Raw genomic sequence first — 25852 nt, 5'->3', positions numbered from 1 at the left:
AAGTGACTTTGAATTTGACTCAAAACTCATTTTTTAGAGCGAAAACTCAGGATGAGGGTGAGGAAGAATTGTGCTTGATCAAAATATAGAGGAGAGAAAACAAGGACTTCCATTTACAGTTCATCAAAATTAAAGGTGTTCATCGGTCCAAAACTGGATTGGAACCAGTTTAATTCGTAGACTTATAACATTTCGGACCCAAAATCGGACTAGTAAGATATCTATAACAATCTTTTGGATAGCGAACTTACCATGTCTCCGAGCCGCATTCCATAACTCATATGCTCCCATTGTTGCCAAATGTTGTATGGCACCAAATATTTAGTTATCTTTGTAATCTCTTCATATCAATAGTGTAGTCATGTTTAAAGAAAGCTCAACTAGACAAGTTGCCTATCCTTACCGTGTGATGTTTTAGTGCTTAGCTTGTAGTGTATCTGGCTTACATGTACCTATCTTGCTCCGGTGTTTGTTTGACCGTAACTAATTTTTGTTGGCCTTTGCAGTGGCGGATTTAGACTTCAATTTAAGTGGGTTCAAGAAAGTTAAGTAAAGTCAATGTTAGATAGAGGTAGCCCTTCTTACCGGTTATACTTTGTACTGTCGTCAATCTGTTTTTGGTTTCCAAATTAATTTTCTAATAGTAGATGTAGTAGTACTGGCAAAGCAAAAACAAAAAAGATTGTCATTTTCGCTAAAGGTTTCTTAAATAAATGGGTCAAAAAAGCTAGACATTAGCTTACTTATTTCAATTAGACATAATATTATCTTGAACCACGTCTGGGTAGATGAAGAAAAGATGTAATAAGAACGAGATATGGAAGAAGCCATTTGGTATAGAGTAACTAATGACGGGCATTGGAAGTTCTCTACCAAAATGTTGTAATTGGAAGATGCACATCTGGGAGATTTCTCTTTTCCCTCTTCGTCAATAGGCAACAATCCTCCAAAGCAACACTAAATAGGAGAAACAAATTATAATGTAAGAGTGTGATTAATGGTTGACCTAATTTGTAGATCACGAGAAGAGAGGTAATAAAATTCATTAAAGAAATAGGAGAGAGAGAAAAAAAAAAAAAGGAGAGAAGGCGGATGCACATATCGTAAGAATGATCTCAAATGGAGTTGGCCAAGGTGAGTTCATCACCACATGGGACAAGGTGAGAGGGGGATGAAAATGAAGTGGACCCCCTTTGTTACATGACGCACATCCAACCTTCTTCATCTCTCCAATCTAATGGTTAGGATTGGACAGAATTAATTATGGACATCATTAACGAAATTATTTTTTATTAATAGTTTTTAATCACTAACATAAAAATTATTTACATTCAATAACTCATAATAAAAAAAATGAGATAGAAGGAGATTGAGGAGGGAGAATATATAGATGGGTATGGTAAAAAGTGGGAAAAGAATGTGAAGATCTAAAATTATAAATCATCCATCGGGGTCAAGAGATCATTAAAATCAATTGTAGATCATGAATAGAAGGGTGAGAAATGAATAAAGTAAATAATGATCCCAAATAGGATCATTCATTGATCATGCTATAAGGAACTTTTAGAAAGACCTTGAATTAACAGATCATATCCTCACTGGCTCGTTATTAATCATGGAATCTTGTAATGATACACACAAAAATATGGCTGGCATTCCAAGTACTTTATCCATCATTCTCTCAGACCAACCATCTTTATTCATTTCTTGGTTCAATTTTCCAACAAATCCTTCACTTTTCTTCTCACCATAAGCCAGAAACCTAGCCACCAGTCTTGGGTCTTGATCCTCCCAACACTTCCAGCTGAAATTTCTCGCGTTCAACACCAGCGTCTGACCACCAAATCCCGCCAAGTCGCTTATATATTCAACCATTCCATCTACCAAGGTCTTTGGAACTCTGTTTTGCTGATTAAACAGCAATATTTCTGCCATGCCTCTTTGGATTACCTTCCTAATCCTATATCTAAAATCATCAAATTCCATGACAAGAGGGTTTATAGATAGTACATACTTGTTCTTTTGTCCAAAATACTTCAAGGCAACCATATGATCATTGGTTACATTATGGCTCACTAGCTGGATTTCAACTTCAATAATGAGCTTCTCAGGTATGCTATGATCACCAGGAAAAAGTACTTGGGCAGCAAAAAGAGAACTTCTTTGAACTAACCGGATGGCTTCATCATTGGAGATGTAGAAGAGAGTGAATTTCTCTCCGGCTGGTGTGTTCTTCATGTTGTTGACAGCCATGATCACGAACCCTTTTGACGCCTCATGGTTCGCCCATACGGAGATGACCCCGATTAAGAGGATCACAAGGAAACGGATTAATATAGCGTAGTTGGATGATTTGATCTTAGTGCCGTCGCTTGATGTCGAAGTGACCATGTCAGTAGCGGTGTAAGTGGTTGCTGGCCTTGCTGCATGGCTTGCCAAGGGGAGGAGCGGATGGTGGACGTGGTTCTCATCCATGAATAGCAGGTATGCTGTATGAGATAAGATGGAGAGAGGAAGGGAGGCTCAAAATAGTTCTGAATAGTGACACGAACCATAACCATATAAATGAGTTAGCTCTAAAATTATAGAGTTGTGGATCACTGTTGATTCCATTTAGGCACATGGATGGACATGGGTCCACATTCCACAATCACATTCTCCAGCAAAATAAATCGTTTATCCAACATTGCAAGGAACTTTCAGGGACCAACCACTTCATGCCTGTCTTCTTCTTTTCTTTTCTTTTTTTGTTATAAAGAATTTTCTAAAAACATTTATAATAAGACACGAATCTTCTCATTCTTCTTTGGATACATGTCTAGATACAAATTTAATCTTTTAGAAGACACTGTACAAAAGCGATGAATAAATTTCCCAAAAATAGCAACGCCTGCTGTTTATTATCAAACTCTACAAAACAATCAACCAAAAAAAAAAAAAAAAACAAAAAAAAAACACTGAAGCTATTAAGGAAAACGACTTTTTTTGTCCATGAATTGTAGGGAAAAAACACAATGCTAACAAATTAGGCCTAACCAGAAGAAACGGTAAAAACTGTCTAGTGGTCCTGCTATCCTTTGATTGCGATTGCTTTTATGAGTGGAAGGAGCAGATTGGCAGTTCAAGTGTGTATGACCAGAGGTTTTGGTCCTCCGCAAACAAGGTCCTAGAGCCACAGAAGCATGTTGCCACAAGTGAAAATAACCCTGCAAATACATTTGGTGTATAATTAAGTTGATCCAAGGTGAAAAGGGGGTATGAAGAAATTATATACTAATACTACTTCCTCCAGTTATTTTAGTTGCAACACTTTGACTTTTGTACTATGTTATCTAAAATATCAACCTTTAATTAATAGAGATAATTATAAATTCCATGATCAAAATTGTGCGTAGGAGAGAGTTAATATCAAAGTGTTGCAATAAAAAGGAAATTAAAGGAAGTATATGTTGTGATGGATTCAAATTGTACCCATACTAGTTGTGCTTGTGCCAATACCTTCACTTGAGCTGGATACCAAGTTGAGCAAAGCAGGGAAACATTTATCATGATGGCTCTTTTCTCTTCTGACCTGATGTTGATGATGCATCTGACTGGGCTCGACCATAAAGTGACCTGCTTTCACATTATTATTCAAAGCATAGAACACAATGCTATCAGAAGGAAAAAAAAAAAGTATAGATAGAAAGACCACTATATGAACGTGACCTCTGAAACTGATGGAAGGAACTATGTCCCTATGTTGAAAAGAAACAGAAAATGTAAATATGGAAACACAATATGCAATTGTCAAAGAATTAGGAATCGTGGAGACCCAAGAACTAAAAGTAAATATTCATGATCTTACATTCTTACTAAACAATCTAATATTGTTTCGTTTCATTGATCATGAAATGTGAAAGAAATATGTAAGAATATCATAGTTTGGTTTATTGATATGTAAAGATATCAAGCAAATCAAAATGAGATATTTACTGCAGAGTTTTCCAATGCTTCACTGCATACACCAGCCTTGAGCAGATGATGAAAACGACAAGCAAATCAAAAGGTAGAGAACTTGTACAATAAACTAAATATGTGGTCATTGCAAAATGTCAGCAACCAAGTGAGAGAGAAGAAAATTAAAATCAAGCCAAAAATGAGATATAACCCCTGCTATCATGTAGTGCGCAACAGCCAATATATATTGCTTATACAACCTCTTTGAAGTTTGAACCATACTAAGTTTGTTAAGGCCAGAATGCTATACAGGATCAAAGACCAACAAAGGGTGGCAGCTTCACTCATTTATATGCTGTACAGCGAATAACTGCAGAAAAATTCATCTTAAGATGTTTTGAGAAAAGTTACTCACCCACATGTTGAACATTTCTTGTGGTGCATACAAAATATCGACAAGCAGACCGAACATATGTAACCCATATCTATCGTGTTTTTGTGACAAAAGCACCTGCAAGTTTTCCGAAGTTGGCATCAGCAAATATAGAAACCATGTAAAGCACCATTAGCTTGACAGTTTTAAGGGACCGTGTTTAGAGAATACAAACAAAGAATTTCAATATTTTAAAGCTAATGCAAGGGAACAATTAACTTACGAAGCACGGAAATCAACGCCTACAGGTTTTGGCAGCTGTATGAAGTTCCTGGAGTGCAAATCAGTAGCAAATACAGTCTGCATACAATAAGCACATTAAGTCCACTAAAGAGGCAGCAGGGGGGAGAGGGTGAGCAAAACAAAATTGTAGAGAGTCACTGCCAGGTTATAATAAACATCAAACAGCAACAAACTTACAGAAAGATATTGAAATAGCCCTTCTAGTTGCTGTGGTTTCAAATAGACACCACCAGTAATATAAGATGCCTGTGCAGCATATCAGAGGGTATTTATTTCAAAATTTCCTAATAGATTATTAAACCCAACAACCAAAAAGAAAAAGCAACAAACGCTACCTGCTGCAAGAAGGCAGAATGTTGTCCTCCGATAACACAAGAATCAATTGGTACCTACATGTAGATAAACTAAACATAACATAAACGGAAACAACAAACGAGAGCAAGTGATAACATATAATGGGTTTGCCTGGGTGCATGTAGGGTGAATATAACTTGTATATCCTATTTAAAGGGAATTTCATGACAAAAGTATTTCAGATATGTATGAACAACTTGATGTATAATGCTCTAAAAGACTCACAAAAAGAATAACCGGGCTTAAATGATACAGAAAAAGAGAAGACGCAATATTTTATACAATACAAGGTAGTACAACATCTGCGAGGTGCAAAGCATTCCTTTCTTAAATTGAGTTGTACTAAAATTCAATACCATCCTCAAAGAGTTGACAGAATCAATATTCTGTTTGAATCTCAAATCAGGCAATCAGCTCATTTTAAAGTCATACCTAATGTGGAACCATATACAATCTTCTCGAGTTACCATAATATTATGAGAATAAACTTTAAGTAACAGCCACAAAGCAATAGCTAAACCTAAACCTCAATAATTACTGAACTTCAAAAAAAACAATGATAATTTTCATTTCTTAAGCTACTGCTCTCTACACTTCAAACTTCATTATTGCTTCTAAAGACTTCCATAGATAACTTTATACACAAGAAAGCCACAAAAACTCTCTCCATCAAACTAGCATCCACTTTGATTTGTGACTTCTAACGCCAAAGACAAATCCTCAATTAGCCATCATTATCTCAACAAGTACTTACTAACCACGCTTGATAAAACTCCAAAAGTTGGAATATCTCCACTCCGATCTTACTTCAATAACAAGAGTGAGCCACCTTCCTAGATATCCTACCACCTCTACTTATAATGGTCTCTAACAGAAATTCTAATACCATACAATATCTCAAACCTACCAAAACAGTATGTACTAAAATATTCTCTAATTACACATCCCTGTAATTAAGTAAACAAAATTAGTTTAGAACAAGCTGACAAGATATGAAAATAATATCATCTCCTAATATATAAACGGAACACGCACCAAAATTATAATCAATTGCCATCACTACTCCAAGACCCTATCTTCTCCAATATCTACCACGGGAGTCATCAATCTTCAAACATTTTTAAAGGTGGTCCATGCTCCACCTCATCACTACTCCAAGATGGTATGCACCTGGCATTGATACCACTAGTAATAACTGAGAGGAAAAAGTTCCACTACAAAGAAAGCAACAATCGTGCCCACACACGACTAGGAAGGAACTACACAGACTATTATAGTGAGGAACTGCAAGAACTAGTCAGCTACAAAATACTCCAAAAAAAAAAAAAACCACAACATCAAACCTCTGAAACCTTTCCAAAGGACCTGTACATACAGGTTCCAAGATACGAGACTAGCACTCACTCTGACACTACAATATGCAATATTCCTAAGAACGCACCTCGCAAAATTGAGTAAGACACAATAATAAATTGAAAAATGCGCTACCAAAATAACATCTCCAGAAACTAGCTTAATGATCCTGATAACATATGTAATATACCTGCCAAATAAAAAAGAACCCAAAATTTGCCTAAAATCCACTACCTTTGAGGCCAATATAGTCCCTCAAATCAACAAAACTAGTAAAATGACTTCAATATGTAAATTATATGCCTATGCATGTAGACAGCCAAGTCTGCGACAAATATGTATTACTACCAAATTATTTCTTGCTGCTCTTTGTTTCAATTCATTTATTTAGTCCCACACTTGGGCCTCGCGCCCACAATGAAGTAGGCATTATTGCTGCCCAAAAGTAGGCGGAGCCATCGGAAGAGTCCCTATTCTATAGGATATAGATCCGAATTTCATGAGCCCTTGCTATATAGACACTTTTCTGCAACAAAGCTTATGGTGGTCTTCCAATCCACTCATATTATCACATACACAGAACAAGGAACCCACATTTTATATTTAAGAAACAACTTGATGTTCAAGAAGCTTCCATGGTTCCAGAAAATAGCTCAATAAGGCTCAAGATGTGGACCATGTGACTAAGTTAAAAATAGCTCGAAAGACAACAGCTGGGGATAAAATTTTCAATACATTGATCAACTAGGTACCAAACACGTTCTTATCGAGCAGTTATAAGTTGAAGTACCATAGAGCGCTGAGCTGAGAAGATGGCATTCATCACAGCAACATATCTGAGGAAAGGCAAATGAAAGAAAATTGTAAGACCACATTATAATGGAGAATGACAGAAAAAGAAGAGGGGACAGAAAAGAGGGTAAAAGACATACTGCTCAGGTCCATCAGGGGATCCATGCAGGCATAATATCTGCCATTAGAACACAAAAATCACTAAACTACTTCAAAAATTTATCTCAAGTTACAAGCAACTGGCATTCTTCATTTGGCATCATATACAGACTGCAACCGAAATCACAGTCACCTATACTTAATCCTGAGAATGCCGATGGATGCATACAAGTGCTCTAAAATGGCATAAAATATCCAGGTAAGACAACAATATATCAAGAATGCTTAACAACAGTGACAGGGAAAAACGAATGTGGTGAGTTCACAAGCATGATTTCATTAAAATCAGAGCAAGTATCACAAAATCCATAAACAATTTCTCAAAGACTAGATTATTCAAATAAACTGAACACAACATATAATACAAACAACCGTTATCTAATAGAAAACTTATCATTAAGTAACACAACAAAATGCAACATAAACAATGATCAAGCACCTACCAAAAAAAAAAAAAAAAAACATGAACACAAACAACAATCAAGAACTCACTCTTGGCTGAGGATGAAGCGGCCCTGATCGAAAAACACGCTGAATATCTATTCCCACATATCAATTCAAACAAAAAAAAAAATCTTCCAACATAATTAACTTTCGAATATACTCAAAAAACAATCCTAAGAAACCAAGTTAAAGGATACAACAAAGAGCCATGGACAGGGAACCCGATAAAAGGGAGGAATCGACGCCATGAACAACATCAACGGAGCTCAAACTCTCATCTTTAGTGACAAATTCCTCCAAATTCTTCATCACATCAGAACAAAAACTCGGCATTGTAGCATTATCGGAGCTCTGATTGGAAGAAATCGATGAAGAAACCGAAGATAACGACGAATCGAAAATGTAACCACATGTATTATGACCAGTTGCAATGATGACCACTTGATTGAGCTGATTGAGAAGCAAAATTGAATTGACGAATGAGAGAACCTGCAAAAAGAGGAGAGAGAAAGTGAGAGGGATGGATAAAAGGAGAGAGAGAAATAATTAGGGTTTAGGGTTTTACGTGAGAGAGAAAATGGGAGAAGGAGAGAGAAGATGAAGGTGAAGAAGAAGTCCAGAAATAAGGATTAGTGTCGAGTAATAGTACCACCAAACTCACATCGTCTGCAACAAAACAAAAAAGTGGGAATTTGTGTGAGATTTATGATGAAGTGATAGAGGAGAGAGAAAGTGTGCATCATTACCTGTGTAAAGCTTCGAAGCAACCGGAGCCATTGCTGCCGGAATATTGCGTAGGAGGAGAGACTTCGCTTTGCTTTGCTCACTCTACAGTCTACTCTCATTTACTATTACACAAATTATTCTGTGTCATTATTACTGGAATCGTTTCCCTGCTAAAGATTAAACAAATTTTCAATTTGGTGTTTCTTCGAAACTGGGTGGTTGTTTGGTATATATAGGAATTTAATTCTCGTTACGAGTTTTATTTTTTAAGAATTATTTAATTTTTGTTTAATATATATAGGAATTTAATTCTCGTTACGAATTTCATTTTCTAAGAATTATTTTCCTTACGTAATTTTTAGAAAATTGATTAATATGTATTAGAGTTATGGTAAGTATATTATATTAGTCCTAGACTAATGAGTACTAGCCTTCATATGCACGCGATGCGTGCATTAATTTCAAAATTTGTTATTCTATTAGATACTCCATTCGTACTTTATTTATGATTAAACTTAAATGTGAAAAATTCAACAGTTAGATGAATTTAGATATATTAATTCGCTAATGTAAAAAAATAAAAAGATTGTGAGTTATTGTTAACATTAATTTTTTGTAAATGAATATTAAACAGAAAGAACAAAAATAATGAGTTGGTTTAACTGAATTAAAGAGTATCAAAGGTAGTGAATGTTCAGACTTTTCATGTGCACGTTATGTATGTCATCTTTTTTTATAAGGTATAAATATTTTGTCCATTTAATTTTTGATTGAATTATTTGATGCATATACCATTTTAAACTTGTTTTAAATGGCAAGTTGGAATGAGAATTTTTAAATGATTTGCTTTTGTAATTTTTTTCATTCAATTAATTAGATCATTAAGGGTATTTTAGTCACTTCAAAAGAGGACACCACACCTCCTCCCTTGGCTTATATAATAGAGATAGTTTTCTTATGATATTAGGTAAGTATATTATTCGTATTATATTTAGTTTAGGATATGTTTTCCTAATTCTACGTAAGTTAGGTTTTATATGATGTACTATAAATATCCCCTTTGGGGTCAATAATAATGTGAGACTTTTCCCTTCAATCTATTAAAACAATATGTTTGGTTGACGAATTTATATTCTCATGAATTGATGTGGGAATTTTGAATGACCAAGGGGGGATAGGGTAATAAATTTCCACGTTTTATGGGATTTCAATTTCCTATGAATTTTCATTTCCCCCATTTTCTCCACTTCATGTGAACCAAAGAACTATCAAATTCAAAAAAATCATGGGAATTTCTATTGAGAACATAATTTCCCATCTTCCCTAGCAAAGTTTAGGGTTCAATTCTTACCCCAAACATTTGCTTGGGATTTAAGTTGGGGGTGTTTGGCTTGTAATGTGCCTCTGGGTGAGGGCCCTGTACGAGGCAACCTAGAGATTCTTCTTACCAATTATTTTTTTAAAAAAAAATCCTGTAATTGAACAACGACTTGTTTGATAATCTAGTGTTCATATAGGCTTGGAATTACAAAGCTAATATTTTTTTAGTTTCTGAACTCTCCAACCCTCTTCACCATATTGAGGATTGATGAAAAAAAAAACTACTATTCGTCTATTCCTCCTTCCTTCATCCCATGACAAGCTCTAAAATATTAAATGTTTAAGAAAATAAAAAGAATTTACTTATTAAGTTCTTTTCTGAGAAATTCTCCTTGGTTATATGTTAATTTCGTTGCCTAGTTAATAATTACCATTAAAAGTCAGTTAGTTGTATAACCTAGGTTAGTTTGTTAACCTTTAATTTTTGGACACGAGTTTCGAAAACAATCTTAAACGGATGGTTTGACATTCCCATGACTTTTTTGAAAAACGGATGCCACCAAGCGTTCTTTATGGACATGAATTTCGACAAGCCGATCAATTATGAGTACTAATACACCCGTTTTTCAAAAATATACATTTTGAATGTCAAAATCGCTCGTTTAAGATCAAGATGAAACTTGTGCCCAGAAATTACTTTATTGGTACTCATTTTGATCGACTTGACAAAATTAGTTTCCTTAAAGGGCGCTTGGTGGCCTCCATCTTTAAAAAAATTCATTTTGAAGGTCAAAATCATTCGTTTAAGATCACCTCGAAAGTTGTACTACCTCCGTTTCGTTTTAAACGCAACAATTGGAGTGGCACGGACTCCTAGTTGAAATTTCTTAAGGGGTGATTAGAAAAAAGAAGGGGCATGTGATTACATTTAAGTGGAGAGAGAAAGTGGGTCCTGCTGCCATCACTTCCACCACTCATGCTGCCATCACCACCACTAAACAACCACTACTACCATATCCTACTACCACCACCGTACCGCCATAACCACCGTCAAAAGCACCACCACCATCTACACCCTAAATCCACTTCATAAACCACCGTCAAAAGCACCACCACCATCTAAACCCTAAATCCACTTCATAAACCACCGTCAAAAGCACCACTTAAAACCCACTCCATAAAAACCACCATAAAAAACACCTGCCATCAAAACCCACTCCACCTCCACAACAACTTGAAGACGAGAGAAACAGATCGAGAAGAGAGAGAAATCGCAAGAGAATGGAGGAAGGTAGAGCAAAGGAAGAGGACGCCGGCGATTTTGGGTTGGAATGAAAGACAGAGGACGGACGATAGAGTACGGACGTCGACCGTGGAGCGAATGTGGTTTTGGGCTGGTGGGGGAAGAGATCGAAGGTGGAACGAAGGTGATGATGACGGTGGTGGGTGGCGTAGGACAAAGGACGAACATCGGTGATAATAGCGATGGTGGTGGTGGTGGTGGTGGTGGTGAGAAAAATGATGATGAAGGATGGAGGGGAGATAATGATGGAGGATGGAGGAGAGAGAAATGGTGGTGGGTGGTGGGTGGAGGTGGTATTAAAGAGAGAGGGGGTTGATGTTTAGGTAGATTAATTTTAATTAGATTTGTACTTAATTTGATTTGGGTAATATAATATGTGTTTTAATTTTTTTAATAAGGATATTTTGGTAATTTCAAAGGTAAAAATCATACAAAAAATAGAAAGAAGAAAATTGTTGCATTCATTCAATCATCTATACTAATTGTTTGGCCCATTTCTTAGACTGACTCATCTATGGTGAAATTATTAAAATACTCCTGCATCAAGGGGAGATAATCCTCCACCAGCTGGAGCTGACTAAAATGTCCTCATTTATTAGAGGTCTCATCCTCTATAAATAGGGGTTGTCTCATCAGTCAAAGGTATGAAATTTTCACCTATAAAAGCCAAAGCATCTTTCTCTACATTTACTCACCATCTCTCTCTACCTCAATCTCAACTGACTTGAGCGTCAGAAGAATTTTCTAGAGTACACCCTCACGCCAGTTTTTCATTGTGTTTTGCAGGATCTGCAATGACAAGACTCGGGATCACATTCCAACTCGGAATCACATTCCAACTCGGGATTACATTCCTACTACAAATCACTTCTTTGACTAGTTTCTAGGCAGAAACACTAAGGTCTCCAATAAAAAAGATTGGTCTCTCATCTTTGTGGAAAATATATGCACCAACTTTTAATATCTTTATCACTCAACTAAAACCTCATTTCTCATGTTGAAAAAAAAGAAAAGAAAAACTAAATAATCATCTATACTAACATCGATTACACCTTAATGTCATTTAAAAAGATTGATTTTGGACCCCTCAAAAAAAAAAAAAGAGAGATTGATTTTGGTTGACCTTTTGATGCAATTTGCGACTCAATATTATTATATACCCGACATTCGTAACATCTTCAAACTTAGTAAACATCAATGAGCAAGCTAGCAAGCGTTATCAACATCAAATGAATAAATGAACGAAATTGTATGACATCCACATTCCTTGTCCACCTATAAGGTCTTTAAGATATCCATGTTATATGTTTGTTCCAAAAAATGACAAATAAAAAGGATAGCACCTTTTTGGTTTACATGATCCAAATTAAAAAGTGATTATATCATAACCTATTAGCTACTCGTAAAATATTAGTATAACATAAATCAAACATATCGTTGCATGAATTTAAAATTAAGAAATATATCGACCTTCATAAAAAAAAAAAAAAGAGGCACATCTCATTAAGGATTAATTATAGTTGAATCTTCTCATACACTTATACTAAAGTGTAATAATGAGAAGATCTTACAAAAACACAGTTGTTTAAAAAAGTAATTTACAAAATCATATCAAGTTGTTAATTATGAAATTAAATGGGAATCATATACAAGTAATTCCAAATGAGCAAGTATATAAAGGAAAAACTAGAGGCAAAATTACTAAAATTTTATAGTTATTTCAACATGTTCACAAGGAGTCTACTGATCTTGTTTCCTTCCTCTTTCACTTTTATCTTCATCAGTCTCCCAGTTCCTTTAGCATCGACCAAACCCTCCTCATTGATGGTCACCTCTTCTCCTCAAGTGAGCTTTCAAGTTGATATAGCACGTCCACATTCCAATCTAGATCTTACCATAATGCAATTAATTCGACATGTCATCAAGCGTAAAAGGTTCAACACACCAGCTCCAAACTCAACACCCTATCCTAATTTTGAGTCATTAGTTTTTCAAGCTGAAGAAGAGTTCATTATGAGCCTGTCTCTCGGAACTCCTCCTCAACGATTCGCTGTCATCATGGATACAGGTAGTGATCTCATTTGGACACAATGCATGCCTTGTTATACTTGCTATCATCAACCCACCTCTATATTTAACCCAAATACTTCATCCTCGTTCTCACCTCTTCCTTGTACTAACAGTTTATGTACTGGCTCAAGAACGAAAAAATGCGAGACAAATTTGTGTAAATACAAGACCTTATACGGGGACAAATCTTTCACACGAGGGTACCTTGCAACAGATACTTTCATTCTAGGCGACTATATACTAAACGTGTCCATACCGAACATAGCATTTGGTTGTGGGGACAACAATAGCGGTTCAGGTCTAGATATAGTGGCAGGCATCGTCGGTCTTGGGCGTGGACCTCTATCCCTCGTTTCGCAGCTTAAGTCGAAAAAATTCTCATATTGCTTGCCTATGCTAGGAGAAAATATGAAGGGTACACTTTCTTTTGGGTCTTTGGCTGATAAGGGTTGCAATAATGCTAGTAATTCTCAGAGCACTCCAATCTTGGTAAACCCTGCATCACCATCACATTACTATTTATCTCTGGTAGCGATATCTCTTGATGATATTCTTCTTCCGATAACGAAAACCACATTCGAGATTAAGAAAGATGGGAGTGGTGGGGTAATCCTCGACACAGGAACTACATTAACATACTTGGTTCAAGAAGCTTACCAGGTTCTGAAGCAAGAGTTCATAACGCGCACAAGGCTGCATGTTGTGTTCTTCCCATATACAACAGACTTAGATTTGTGCTTTCAGACCCCAACTGGTAGAAATGCTTCAAGCTTTAATTATCCTAAACTGAAACTCCACTTCGAGGGCAATGTGGTGTTGGAGCTACCTAAAGATAACTACTTAACTGAGGATAAGAGAGCGAGGACGATGTGCCTAACAATCATGCCAAGTAATGGCATGTCATTACTTGGAAGCCAGCTCCAACAGAACTTTGTAGTTCTACATGATCTGGAGAAACAGACTGTCTCCTTCTTTCCATCTCAATGTGCTTACGATTAGATTCAACTTACCTTCAACTTAGCTATACATATAAGGCCTATGTACAGGCAAGACCGCCAATTACTGTTATGGGATCGAGAATATAATTCTCTTCCATATCTACTTTGTTATAGGATATATTTTGTAAGATATGTTTTTATCACATTAGGTCTCCTAATACAAATCACATTAGATCTCCTAATACAATTAGAACTAATGCTTTTTCACTATCGATAGGGGGGATTGGGGCTTGTTGGGCATCTGGCTGAATGACATTGTGCGAAGATAATTTAAAGGAAATTCTTCTTACTTTGGGGTTTCCGAAAGGGGGACCCAAAAAAATTTATTATGCTTAGCAGAAACATATGAAACTGAAACATGTGAAAGTAAATGAATACTTCCTTTGCAGATAAATACATCACATAAATTGTCACTTGTAAGCTGTGACGATACCCTAAAAAATTACTTGTAAAACTAAAAAGAAAATAGAATCAAAACCTTTTTGCACAAGGTCCGAACATTACGAAGAAAGGATAAATTTGCCGATTGCACACACCAATTTGTCATTGAACAAGATAGCGCGGTACATGATGAGATTACCAATACAAAAAGAACCTCATCAAGCGTCCAAAATTAGGTCACATAGATACAGCAAACAAATCCAACTTGGTAGAACATCAAAAGCCATGACAAGCCACAAGGCAAACAAGGAGCACAAAAAAAGCAACCGTGTTTTGGGAGACAGCGAATGGATTCACCAAAGAAGAACCTGAGCTAAAACTCCCAGCAGTGCTCATAGCAGGCCCACTAGCTGGAAATGAACCCAAAGGAGGCAAAACTGCGCCTGTGGATCCAGGCAACGTAGTTCCTCCCGCGTGCAACGATGGTGCTGGTGCTGATGCCGGAGCGTATATGGATTCCTGAGTAGCTCTAATTGGAGGGGGAGTTACTGCAGGAAATTGCTGAGGCCCTGCAATAAGACCAGAGTTATATGCATAATGTTCCTTCAAGTGCAAATTTGGTAGTGGAAAGTATTCAAAATTTCAAGTGTTCCATGCAAAATCACAATAAGAATCTTTGAGATCAGCTTCGCTTTCCACTGAATGGCTAAGACTAAGAGCATGGCATACAGATGAATTGTTATTTACACCAGGTCATCCCTAAAACCTAGAGAGAAATGGGTCTTGGTAATATGGGCTCTTTCTGAAGGTTCAACACTTACCACATCTTTCGTATTCTCAACTCTGTGAGCAAACCAACAGTACAGCAAATAATTATGCAAGCACCCTTATGAATAGATATGGAGGGTCCAATTCCAATTTCCGATTTGACTCATGTATTTACTATGTAAAACTACTAGCTAGGCTTATGATGATAGGAAGGTGTTTCTCTTTATTCAAAAACTACTGTTGTGCATGTACATGTTATGTTTTATGCACATGTTATGTTTTGATGATGAAAATTAATATAATATGTTGTAGCATGAAAGTATGTAACAGTTGCAACAGATGCATGAAGAAAGAAATTGATAAACGAAGACTTTGAAGAAAGAAGAATAAGAATCAAGAATGAAGTTTAGTTTATAATTTCTTAGAATAGTAACTTTAGATTAAAATGTAATATGCTCAAACTTGTGATATGCTATGTGTCAAATATAGATTATATGATATTAGTATAATTATTATTTTCTTAGAGTTAAGAAATAAATAATTATGTTAATGTTATATGTCTATATAAAAAGGAAATTAGTTTTCAAATAAGGGAAATAGATTTTCGAAATCAGAAATAAAAAGGGATTAAGGAAAATGAGTTTTTAGAAAAAGATTTTGTAAAAAAGTTTTGTAAAACGAGTTTCTAAAAGATTTTAATAAAAACGAGTTTTTGAAAAGATTTTAATAAAAATAAGATTTTGATAAAAAGAGTTTTTGAAAATATTTAACAAAAATCAGATTTTGTAAAAAACGAGTTTTAAAGAATTTTAGAAAAAGAAATTTTCGGAAAAAACGTGTTTTAGTAAAACGTGTTTTTGAAAAAAGGTTTTAAAACTGTTTGAATAAAACTGTTTTGAGAAAATATAAAATCAGATTTTATTTTGGAAAATATCTTTTTGATAAAAGAAAACAGAATTTGAGTTGAAAAGAAAATCTAATGTGGAAAACTTATCTTTTTAAGTTTAAAAGATAAAGATAGAAAAAGATAAAGTTTTATTCCTTAAATCAAGGATTAAAAGATAAAGATATTTTTAAGTGATTTTCGTCCTAACCAAGCCTATAAAAGGGAATCAGAATTCACTTTTAAATCTCAAGTTTTCAGAGAGAAAATCGAGTCTAAGTAAAAAGCTGAAAACTATTTCCTTGGCACTGAGCATAGCACTGAGGGTTAGGTTTAAGTTACTATTTCTAATTGTAATTGTCCTCTATTTGCTTGACTAAGAAGCACATCTTTGAGGATCGTTCTTTCTTGTAACTTTTACATTATTGAGAGTGCCAACACTTAGAGTTAAGTGTTGGGGAGTCATTACTAGGGTTAGTAGTGAGGGGAATCGTATTGTATCAAGAGTTTGATATTATAGGATTCAAAGAAATAAAAGAGTTTTTGTTTCTTGTGGACGTAGATCTCAGAGGTGAGATTGAACCACGTTATTATTGTGTCAAATCTAATATCTTTTAAGTTTATTATTCGCAAAAACGCAAATAACAATTTTCGAGTGTTCAGCTCAGAGCCTGGCACTGAGCTGTGAAAGGATTTTTGGAAAATCGATTAGATTTCGTCACTCAATTCAACCCCCCCTTCTTGAGTGTTCCCTTAGGTTACAACAAGTGGTATCAGAGCAGGCTATTCTCGTAAGACTCACATCTAGAGAATAGAAATCATGAACACACAAGACGACTTTCGCGACAAGTATTCCAAGTGTCCAATTTTCAACGGGAAAGATTATGGATGGTGGAAGACAGGATGAGGATATACATTCAAGGTTCTGACTTTCAATGCTGGAGAATCATCAAGACTGGACCTCTTCCTATCAAAACAAAGACGAAAGGTAACCTGTTCGACAAAAGGAAGGGAGTACAATTCTGTTGACTACGGAAAGGCAGAAAAGAATTTCAAAGCTATGAGTATTCTCCAATCTGGAATTGGACCTGATGAATATTCAAGAATCTCTGCGTGCACCACTGCTAAGGAAATTTGGGACACATTGGAATTGGCACATGAAGGTACAAACGAGGTAAAACAGTCTAGGATAGATTTACTAGTCCAACAATATGAACTGTTCACAATGACTAAGGTGAATCTATTAAAGATATGTTTACAGATTTACACTAATAACTAATGAACTAAGATCTTTAGGAAAAATCTATTCTTCTGAAGATTTAGTTAGAAAAGTGTTAAGAAGTTTGACTAATAAATGGCTTCCTAAAATAACTGCTATTCAAGAGGCTAAGGATTTATCAAAACTCTCACTAGAACAATCATTGGTTCCTTAATGACTCACGAACTTGTTTTAGACTCTAAATCAAGTGAACCAAAGAATAAAGGGTTGGCCTTAAAAACTGAAGTAGAAACGGATGTAGTGAAAGTGATGAAGAAGTAGCGTCTCTAACTAGAAAGTTTCAAAATTTCTTAAAAGAGAACAGGAGCAACAACTTCAGGAGAAGTAGGAAACTTCAAAGGTAAAGGCACTCTTCTAACCCTAAGAAAAGTGCTACTAACTCTGGTTGTTTCAAGTGTGGTGAGTATGATCACAGGATTAAAGAATGCCCTCTGTGGGATGAAGAAAAGCCTAGAGAAAACGAGAGCAGTCTAAGAAGGAGTACAAGAAAGCCATGATCGCAGCAGTCTGGGGAGACTCGGATTCTGACGAAGATCAGTGCCACGCTCAGAGCCACGAAGCAAAATTATGTCTGAATGCTGTACAGACCACTCTGAAGACGGCACTGAGCCATGACGACTCGCATCTATGCTTGATGGCTAAAAGTTCGAACCCTCTTGAAGAGGAAGAAGACAGTGAGGTAAGTCTAACTTCTTTAAAACCTTCAATTCATCTTCTTTCCAAAAGTAAGCTTGTCATATTGCTTGAAAACGTAATTGATGATTGTCAAACATGAATGATAATTTTGATAACATGAAAAGGAAATAAAAAATTTGACTAGGCTAAAAATTGGATTAGAAACAGAATATAAGGAATTACTTAAAGAAAAAAAACTCTGATGAAAAGGATTGACGAGAAAGACTTAGAGATAAACACACTAAAACAAGAAAAGACTCTAGTTGATAATCTCGTAAATAGCTCAGTGCCAGTCACTGAGTTCGAAGCTGAAAAATCTAGTCTTAGGAACAAATTGAAAAATTAAATCACGAGTTGAATGATCTTAAGAACTCAAGACAACAATCTAGAATTGTTCCACTAATGCTGCCTAGTGATGCAAAGATAAGAGAAGAGTTGGATAAAGTTAAAAGAGACTTAGAGACTTCCCGAAAAAGAAGTAGTGATTTAAATACCTCAGTTGAATATTTAGAATCACAACTTTCTATTGCTCGAAAGATGCACGAAAAATGGACCAATGGGAAGAATGCTCTAAATTACTAACTTGCACCACAAACAAACGAACAAAACAGGATTAGGATATTCTGACCAGCGACTCAGTGCCAGGCTCAGTGCCAGACCTTCGAAAGAGACTTTCGAAAAGAAAATATGTTGGACTTCCTGAATATCTTATTTGCAACTTCTGTGGAAATAATGGACACCTAATTGACGACTGCAACAAAAAGAAAAATCGAATTGCAAAGAATGTCAAACACGTTACTCAAATCTGGGTTAGAAAAGACATACTAGATGCTCAACGTAAGAAAAAGGGACCCAAGCAAATATGGGTTCCTAAAACAAACAAGTAATCATGTAGGAAAAGGAAGCCCTTGAATTTATTGTACTGAAGACCAAATAGCTGATATTTTCACTAAACCACTTGCTCGTGAAAGATTTTGAAAAACTTAGATTAGCTTTGGGATTGATTTCTATACTTAGTGATTTGTGTGCTTATTTGCCCCCTTTACATGCTTAAGAGTTCGAAAGATTCTATCTACACTAAGTCAGATTTTTGATTTAATCCAAGACTCCTAAAAGGCTATTGATGCTGTCCTGATAACTGACACCTAAGTTGCTCTAGAAAAATTCTATGAAAAATTCCAAAAGTATCATGTTTTCTAAAATATCCATTGATGTTGCTTTGTCAAAATTATAAAACTTTTTCAAAAAATAGTTTTTCAAAATTCATTTTAAAAATTATATGCAAGGCATTAAAAGGGCATAATGGACTTAAACCTAAACACATTAACCGGCCCTTCCCCTAAATCTCTCAAAACCCGTCAAACGCATCAAAACCTTTGCTTCGAAAATTCTCAGCCAAAAAAAAAAAAAAAAAAAAAAAAAAGAAGACCCAGAACACTCCCACAAAAAGATACCGGCCACGAAAAAAACCGTCCAAGAAAAACCCCTCCGGACAAACATTCCGGCCCACATACAAACCCACCACAAGATTGTCCCTGAACACAGCGCCAACGACTTCTTCTTGTCGCCCACCGCCTTCTCCGACTACTTCCGCTGCTACGACTTCTGATGCCTCCTCCTCTCGCATACGAAAAGGTGCGAATTCCGGTAAGCCCCAATCTCCTTCTAAGAGACCGAAAACTTCTCGCGTCAAGATTCTGACTGGACGTGTTCTTCCGACTACTCGGTTAAAATGACCGGCCTTTAAGTTTTTGTTGGATGAATTGAGAACTCAAGGATGGATTAAATTGCTGGGTTATAACGATGGAATTTATGAATCTGAGGTTAAACAATTTTATGAGAATTTGGTGGTAAGTGATGATTTGGTTTTATCCACTGTTGTTAATGATGTTGTGATTACTTTAACTGTCACTGAATTGGCTCAAGTTTTGGAGGTCCCTTCTAGTGGATTTTTGGAATTACCATACCAAACATGGCCTTTTTGTTAGGGATTGACAACGCCACTATTAGTGTGGGGTGCTTAATGGTGGTGGAAGAAGTTCATGACATGAAGAAACAACTGCAGCATCTACACCATAAACACCTTTCCTTTTATCCTAGTCCTACTATGTAATTTTGTCTATGCCTTGTAGTTTTTCGAAAAACATGTCGGTTTTTGTTAAACTGTTTTGATGCTTTTTGGATGTTTTTTTGGATTATTTTGGAGATTGTGAATTGGTGTTGGTTGTAGCACCAGCATCACTAGCTTAATTAGTTGAGCTATTGGATTATTTTAAACTCTTCTGATTGTGTGAATGATTTTTTTGTCTTTATGTACTTTTTGAGAATGACAAAAGGGGGAAAAGAAGGTATATAATATTGACTTTGTGTCTTGATGATATCCTAGGTTGAGCTAATGTGAATTGAATATAAATGAGCATGTAGGGACAAGTGAATAATTGAAAGCTATTAATCTGAGTACGGCTAGGTTCTAAAAGGGTAAATAATCAATCCATGCATTGTTTGAGGGGGAACAAAAGTCAATATGCATACTTTGAGGGGGAACAATTGTTTATTTAACATTATTATATTTATGGTTTGTCATCATCAAAAAGGGGGAATTTGTTGTGCATGTACATGTTATGTTTTATGCACATGTTATGTTTTATGATGAAAATTAATATAATATGTTGTAGCATGAAAGTATGTAACAGTTGCAACAGATGCATGAAGAAAGAAATTGATAAACGAAGACTTTGAAGAAAAGAAGAATCAAAGAAGAATCAAGAATGAAGTTTTAGTTTATAATTTCTTAGAATAGTAACTTTAGATTAAAATGTAATATGCTCAAACTTGGTGATATGCTATGTGTCGAAATATAGATTATATGATATTAGTATAATTATTATTTTCTTAGAGTTAAGGAAATAAATAATTATGTTAATGTTATATGTCTATATAAAAAGGAAATTAGTTTTCAAAATAAGGGAAATAGATTTTCGAAATCAGAAATAAAAAGGGATTAAGGAAAATGAGTTTTTAGAAAAAGATTTTGTAAAAAAGATTTTGTAAAACCGAGTTTCTAAAAGATTTTAATAAAAACGAGTTTTTGAAAAGATTTTAATAAAAATAAGATTTTGATAAAAATGAGTTTTTGAAAATATTTTAACAAAAATCAGATTTTGATAAAAACGAGTTTTAAAGAATTTTAGAAAAAGAAATTTTCGGAAAAAACGTGTTTTAGTAAAACGTGTTTTGAAAAAAGGTTTTAAAACTGAATTTGAATAAAACGTGTTTTGAGAAAATATAAAATCAGATTTTATTTTGGAAAATATCTTTTTGATAAAAGAAAACAGAATTTGAGTTGAAAAGAAAATCTAATGTGGAAAACTTATCTTTTAAGTTTAAAAGATAAAGATAGAAAAAGATAAAGTTTTATTCCTTAAATCAAGGATTAAAAGATAAAGATATTTTTAAGTGATTTTCGTCCTAACCAAGCCTATAAAAGGGAATCAGAATTCACTTTTAAATCTCAAGTTTTCAGAGAGAAAATCGAGTCTAAGTAAAAAGCTGAAAACTATTTCCTTGGCACTGAGCATAGCACTGAGCGGTTAGGTTTAAGTTACTATTTCATAATTGTAATTGTCCTCTATTTGCTTGACTAAGAAGCACATCTTTGAGGATCGTTCTTTCTTGTAACTTTTACATTATTGAGAGTGCCAACACTTAGAGTTAAGTGTTGGGGAGTCATTACTAGGGTTAGTAGTAGGGGAATCGTATTGTATCAAGAGTTTGATATTATAGGATTCAAAGAAATAAAAGAGATTTTGTTTCTTGTGGACGTAGATCTCAGAGGTGAGATTGAACCACGTTATATATTGTGTCAAATCTAATATCTTTTAAGTTTATTATTCGCAAAAACGCAAAAATAACAATTTTCGCAGTGTTCAGCTCAGAGCCTGGCACTGAGCTGTGAAAGGATTTTTGTGAAAATCGATTAGATTTCGTCACTCAATTCAACCCCCCCCTTCTTGAGTGTTCCCTTAGGTTACAACAACTACCTATGGCTTTCTTACACTTTCGGTTGTTCCTTATGTGAAACCTCAAAAATACCTAGATAAGTGTAGATTTCAGCATGGCAAAATCATTTATAACAGTGATGAGCTCTAATGTGGTGACTGATCATTGTAAATGCCTAAAACCATGACTTCTCCCAGTAGCATCATACGTTTGTAGAATATGACTCTGGTATAAGAAACTGTAACATAACAAAGACTCAAGCAATAAATACATGCATCCTAAGAAAAGAAGCATTCCATATCCAGGCAATTGATGAAAGAGTGGTAATTAATATAAACTGGATTAAGATGTGATGCAAGCATGAATATCCAAAAATCCGCATATATTCCAGCTTGTAGTATTTTTTTACCTGGGCAGCGAGGCCGAAGAGATACAGACAACCTGAAAAACATCAACAGAAGTTTCATCCGGAGAATTTCAACTATGTAATACAGTTAAACAGAAGACAGGAAAGATAACAGTTAACAAACTTACGTAGTCATAATCGTGCCATTGACATAACCATCATAATTGCAAGAAGTGACATTGCAACCAGCACTGCTTTGTTGGATAGTAGAATTCCCAAGCATAAGGTTGCTACCAGGGCATTGCATGCTTGAGCAAGATACTGCCAATGATGCTGGCATGCAATACAAACTGTAAACATAGCCACAATAATAGTGAAAGAAAGTTAATTTCCAGGAAAAGAAATAAAATAATGCCTTTCAAAGACTAACATACAGAAAATTGCTTACTTTCGGCTCCCTGGGACACAACTGCACTGTACGCAATGACTTGCAGAAATTGCATAACTTCCATTTGGAACAATCAAACCATAATCAGAAGCAGCGCTTGGAAAATTTGATGCACAGGCTGCAACGCATTGACAAAATTAGAAATTTATCAGTAAAGCAATTGCATAGACAAAAGAGATGTACCAAGAAAAGAAACAAAACAAGCGATCCTCGTTGCTTGTTTGGATACTTTTGTTTGACAGCATGTGGATTGCACTATTGCAGGCACTCAATCACTAAAGTAACAAAAACACTGCTTAAGGAAACTAAATCGAAATATATGACTTGTAGATAAAACATATAGTTACATTTAACTTATTTCAGAAACAATGACAAGTTCCGATAAGTTATAAGATCAGGTTCCAAGCGATAGATAAGTCTAAATCAATGGGATAAAATACATTCTTAATGACTTAGTCACACTGACCCACATACTTCACACTGACCCACATACTTCATTATACAACAGCAGGAATTGAAACTAAATTCAACTGTAGGTTCAGAACTATTTTCGGTGTCTCAATATGTAAGTCCTTTCAGGCCGCCATTTTATGCATTCAATATATAAGATTGAAACATTATCAATCCACCATTTTTTTATGCACTTTATAATATCAACCTAATATTGTGTTTTTTATACTTCCTCCGATCCGTAACATAATAACAGCAACAATCGGGTATTATTTGTGAGGTATGAAATATTCATTTGTTGCACTTATCATGTTAAGGAGGAAGTACTATTAATGTAATATCACATGTCATTTTACATTAATAATACAATTTTAAGTAAATTTCGGGAATTAGATTCTTAATATGCCTGAAAAGTGATAAAAAAAAATCACATATTGAGAGAGAGAGAGTAATATTAGAATAAAGCTTATGTTTTCTCCTTTTGGAAATATCAAGCACGGCTGCATTGCTATAATGCTACCATTCCATGATGTCAAGAATCCAAAAAAATTTCAGGGGCTCTTTTACCTTTTGTAGTTGATCATGACACATTTACTTTTGCAGTCAATCCTTGTCTAATCCCCCAATAATTCTATATCACAATACCACTATAAGAACCATAAATAACTATCTTCCGAAAGCGTCCAAATATCATAAAATCAAATGATGATTATATTCCCAAGTATTATTATCTTTGAGACCAATGTAATAGTAAATTATGATTCTAGTCCACAATATAGCCCTGCTAAAGTGCATAACAACACATTCTTCCTACTAATAACTAGTAAGCATCTAGATTATCATTCAAATTGAGACTCACCAAATTGGAAACAACATAAATGATTAACATAATTTAGTTAAATTCACATTCCACAAAATGCACATCATGTCTTCATAACAATCAGCTTCATTGCAAGATGCAGATTTTTACCATAAACAGACAGAAAACAATACACAGATACTATTAAAAGCATAAAAACAGAACATAATGTTGTCACCTGATATAGGCACAGAAAGTATATCTCCAGGAAAAATAGCAGTACTTCCCATAGCATTAACATTCATCAAATCAGTAACAGTAGTTTGATACCTCGCCGCGATACCGGGCAATGCATCAACAGGCTGAACAACATAGGACAAATAGATAGCAGGCAAAGAATTATCAGTGTTATTAAAACAAGTACAAGGCAAAGGCACAACCAAATTCTCCCCATCAAGAGCAGACGGGTCCGAAATCGAATTCGCCTCTCTAAGCTGATCAGCAGACAGCAAACCCCCATAAATGGAGTCAGCAATTGAGGATAGAGAATCAGAAGGCCTAGTTTTATAATGAGTAGACACAGATTTCCTAATCCCATCAACACAAGAACAACTTATTGGGATTTTTAGGAAGAGTTGTGAAGGTAATATATGGTTTTCGACATCCGGGTATGAAATGTCGATGGCATTTGCAGTTAGGAGAGAGATTGGGTCGATTCCAAATAAAGAAGCAACCTCAGAAACTTTGAGTTCAGTGTATAGAGTGTAACCCAACATTGCATTGCATGAGTCTGAGTTTGAGCAAGGTTCAATGGTGGATTTTGAGCTCACAATTGATGAAATTGAGAGGATTGTGAGTAAGATTAAAGTTGAGGAGAGAGAATTTGAACTGGGTTTTGGGTTTGGCATCTTGGGTTTGCTTTTTTTTGGGGTACAAAATGTTAAATATAGCTTCAACACAAAATGAGTAAGAAACCCAAAAAAAAGGAAGAAAAAGTTTGGTTCTTTTTCCTTTTTCTGGGTTGTTACTTGAGTAGAGAGTTATGGAAGATATTCTAGCAAAAAAGAAGAAGTGGGTTTTTTAGATGGGTAAGAAATGGAGTAGAACTGAACAAATTTCTGGGGTTTTGGTTGAATCAGTAACGGAAAGAAATTTGAAATGGGAGCACAGAAAGTTGGGATTTCAAGGGTTTTAGAGGTCTAAAATATGGTTTGAGGAGAGAGAAAGGAGGAAGGGAAGGTTATAGTGGGAGAGAAATGGAGGTGAGTATAAACTAGAAACTGGTAAACAGGTAAAGTGAAGTAAGAAAGGGGACAAAAGTTGTGCAAGACAGAGGTGGAGTCTTGATATTTGAGTCTGTGTTTGTCACTTGTGAGAATAGACAATTTTGCCCTGAAGTATTTTATTGACTTGTCTATTTTGATACCTTAATCTGCTTTTATTTGTACCATTATCCTTTTTTCAAATATCCGTAAAACATAAATTTAGGATGTGTTTTTTTTACCTTAATAAATTAAATTTTAAATTTAATCAATTTAGTTCATTTTTGATAAGTTTAATTCAAATTAGTTTCAATCAGGACAATAAGTTTCAATCATGTCCAATAAGTTCTAATCAGGTTTAACAAGTTTTAATTAAGTTTAATCAGGTCCAATAAGATCCAAATAGTCAATAATCAATAAATTTGAAT

The 25852-nt window shown here is 35.1% G+C and overlaps 4 protein-coding genes across 9 annotated transcripts; 1 reads left to right on the top strand and 3 right to left on the bottom strand.

Annotated features, from left to right (window-relative positions):
* Window positions 1–1507: 1507 nt before the first annotated feature.
* On the bottom strand, window positions 1508–3178 carry LOC104891131 (hypothetical protein). The gene is made up of 2 exons (XM_010676786.4): window positions 3037–3178; window positions 1508–2489 (listed from the first exon to the last, which is right to left on the bottom strand). Exon 2 carries the CDS (start codon window positions 2473–2475, stop codon window positions 1588–1590), a length of 888 nt encoding a protein of 295 aa, XP_010675088.1. The 5' UTR covers window positions 2476–2489; window positions 3037–3178; the 3' UTR covers window positions 1508–1587.
* On the bottom strand, window positions 2967–8652 carry LOC104891113 (general transcription and DNA repair factor IIH subunit TFB4). 5 transcript variants are annotated; one of them, XR_789747.4, is made up of 12 exons: window positions 8464–8638; window positions 8283–8383; window positions 7915–8206; window positions 7766–7812; window positions 7255–7292; window positions 7113–7158; window positions 4951–5004; window positions 4793–4861; window positions 4596–4672; window positions 4355–4450; window positions 3472–3615; window positions 2967–3206 (listed from the first exon to the last, which is right to left on the bottom strand). XR_789747.4 is itself a non-coding variant. In XM_010676765.4 (12 exons), the coding sequence occupies exons 1-11, from the start codon at window positions 8492–8494 to the stop codon at window positions 3546–3548; spliced, it is 921 nt and encodes a 306-aa protein (XP_010675067.1). In that variant the 5' UTR covers window positions 8495–8638; the 3' UTR covers window positions 2967–3206; window positions 3499–3545. The 5 variants fall into 5 exon arrangements, 3 of the variants coding, with proteins under 3 accessions (XP_010675067.1, XP_010675078.1, XP_048497568.1); XR_008968948.1 differs by having other exon boundaries at window positions 3478–3615; XM_010676765.4 differs by having other exon boundaries at window positions 3499–3615.
* A 4238-nt stretch (window positions 8653–12890) lies between these two features.
* On the top strand, window positions 12891–14135 carry LOC104893314 (aspartic proteinase nepenthesin-1). Its single transcript, XM_010679412.3, has one exon. The coding sequence runs from the start codon at window positions 12891–12893 to the stop codon at window positions 14133–14135; it is 1245 nt and encodes a 414-aa protein (XP_010677714.1).
* A 465-nt stretch (window positions 14136–14600) lies between these two features.
* On the bottom strand, window positions 14601–25510 carry LOC104891141 (lysM domain-containing GPI-anchored protein 1). Of its 2 annotated transcripts, none has more exons than XM_010676797.4 (5): window positions 24401–25504; window positions 22914–23031; window positions 22654–22815; window positions 22529–22560; window positions 14601–15084 (listed from the first exon to the last, which is right to left on the bottom strand). In XM_010676797.4, exons 1-5 carry the CDS (start codon window positions 25068–25070, stop codon window positions 14792–14794), a joined length of 1275 nt encoding a protein of 424 aa, XP_010675099.1. In that variant the 5' UTR covers window positions 25071–25504; the 3' UTR covers window positions 14601–14791. The 2 variants fall into 2 exon arrangements, with proteins under 2 accessions (XP_010675099.1, XP_048497572.1); XM_048641615.2 differs by lacking the exon at window positions 14601–15084 and adding an exon at window positions 18756–18871 and having other exon boundaries at window positions 24401–25510.
* Between the last annotated feature and the right edge of the window lie 342 nt (window positions 25511–25852).

Source organism: Beta vulgaris, chromosome 1 (assembly GCF_026745355.1).
Source record: "Beta vulgaris subsp. vulgaris cultivar EL10 chromosome 1, EL10.2, whole genome shotgun sequence".
Taxonomy (NCBI): domain Eukaryota; kingdom Viridiplantae; phylum Streptophyta; class Magnoliopsida; order Caryophyllales; family Amaranthaceae; genus Beta; species Beta vulgaris.
The sequence above is the reverse complement of the archived record's forward strand: the minus strand, read 5'-3'. Positions and strand labels throughout refer to the sequence as shown.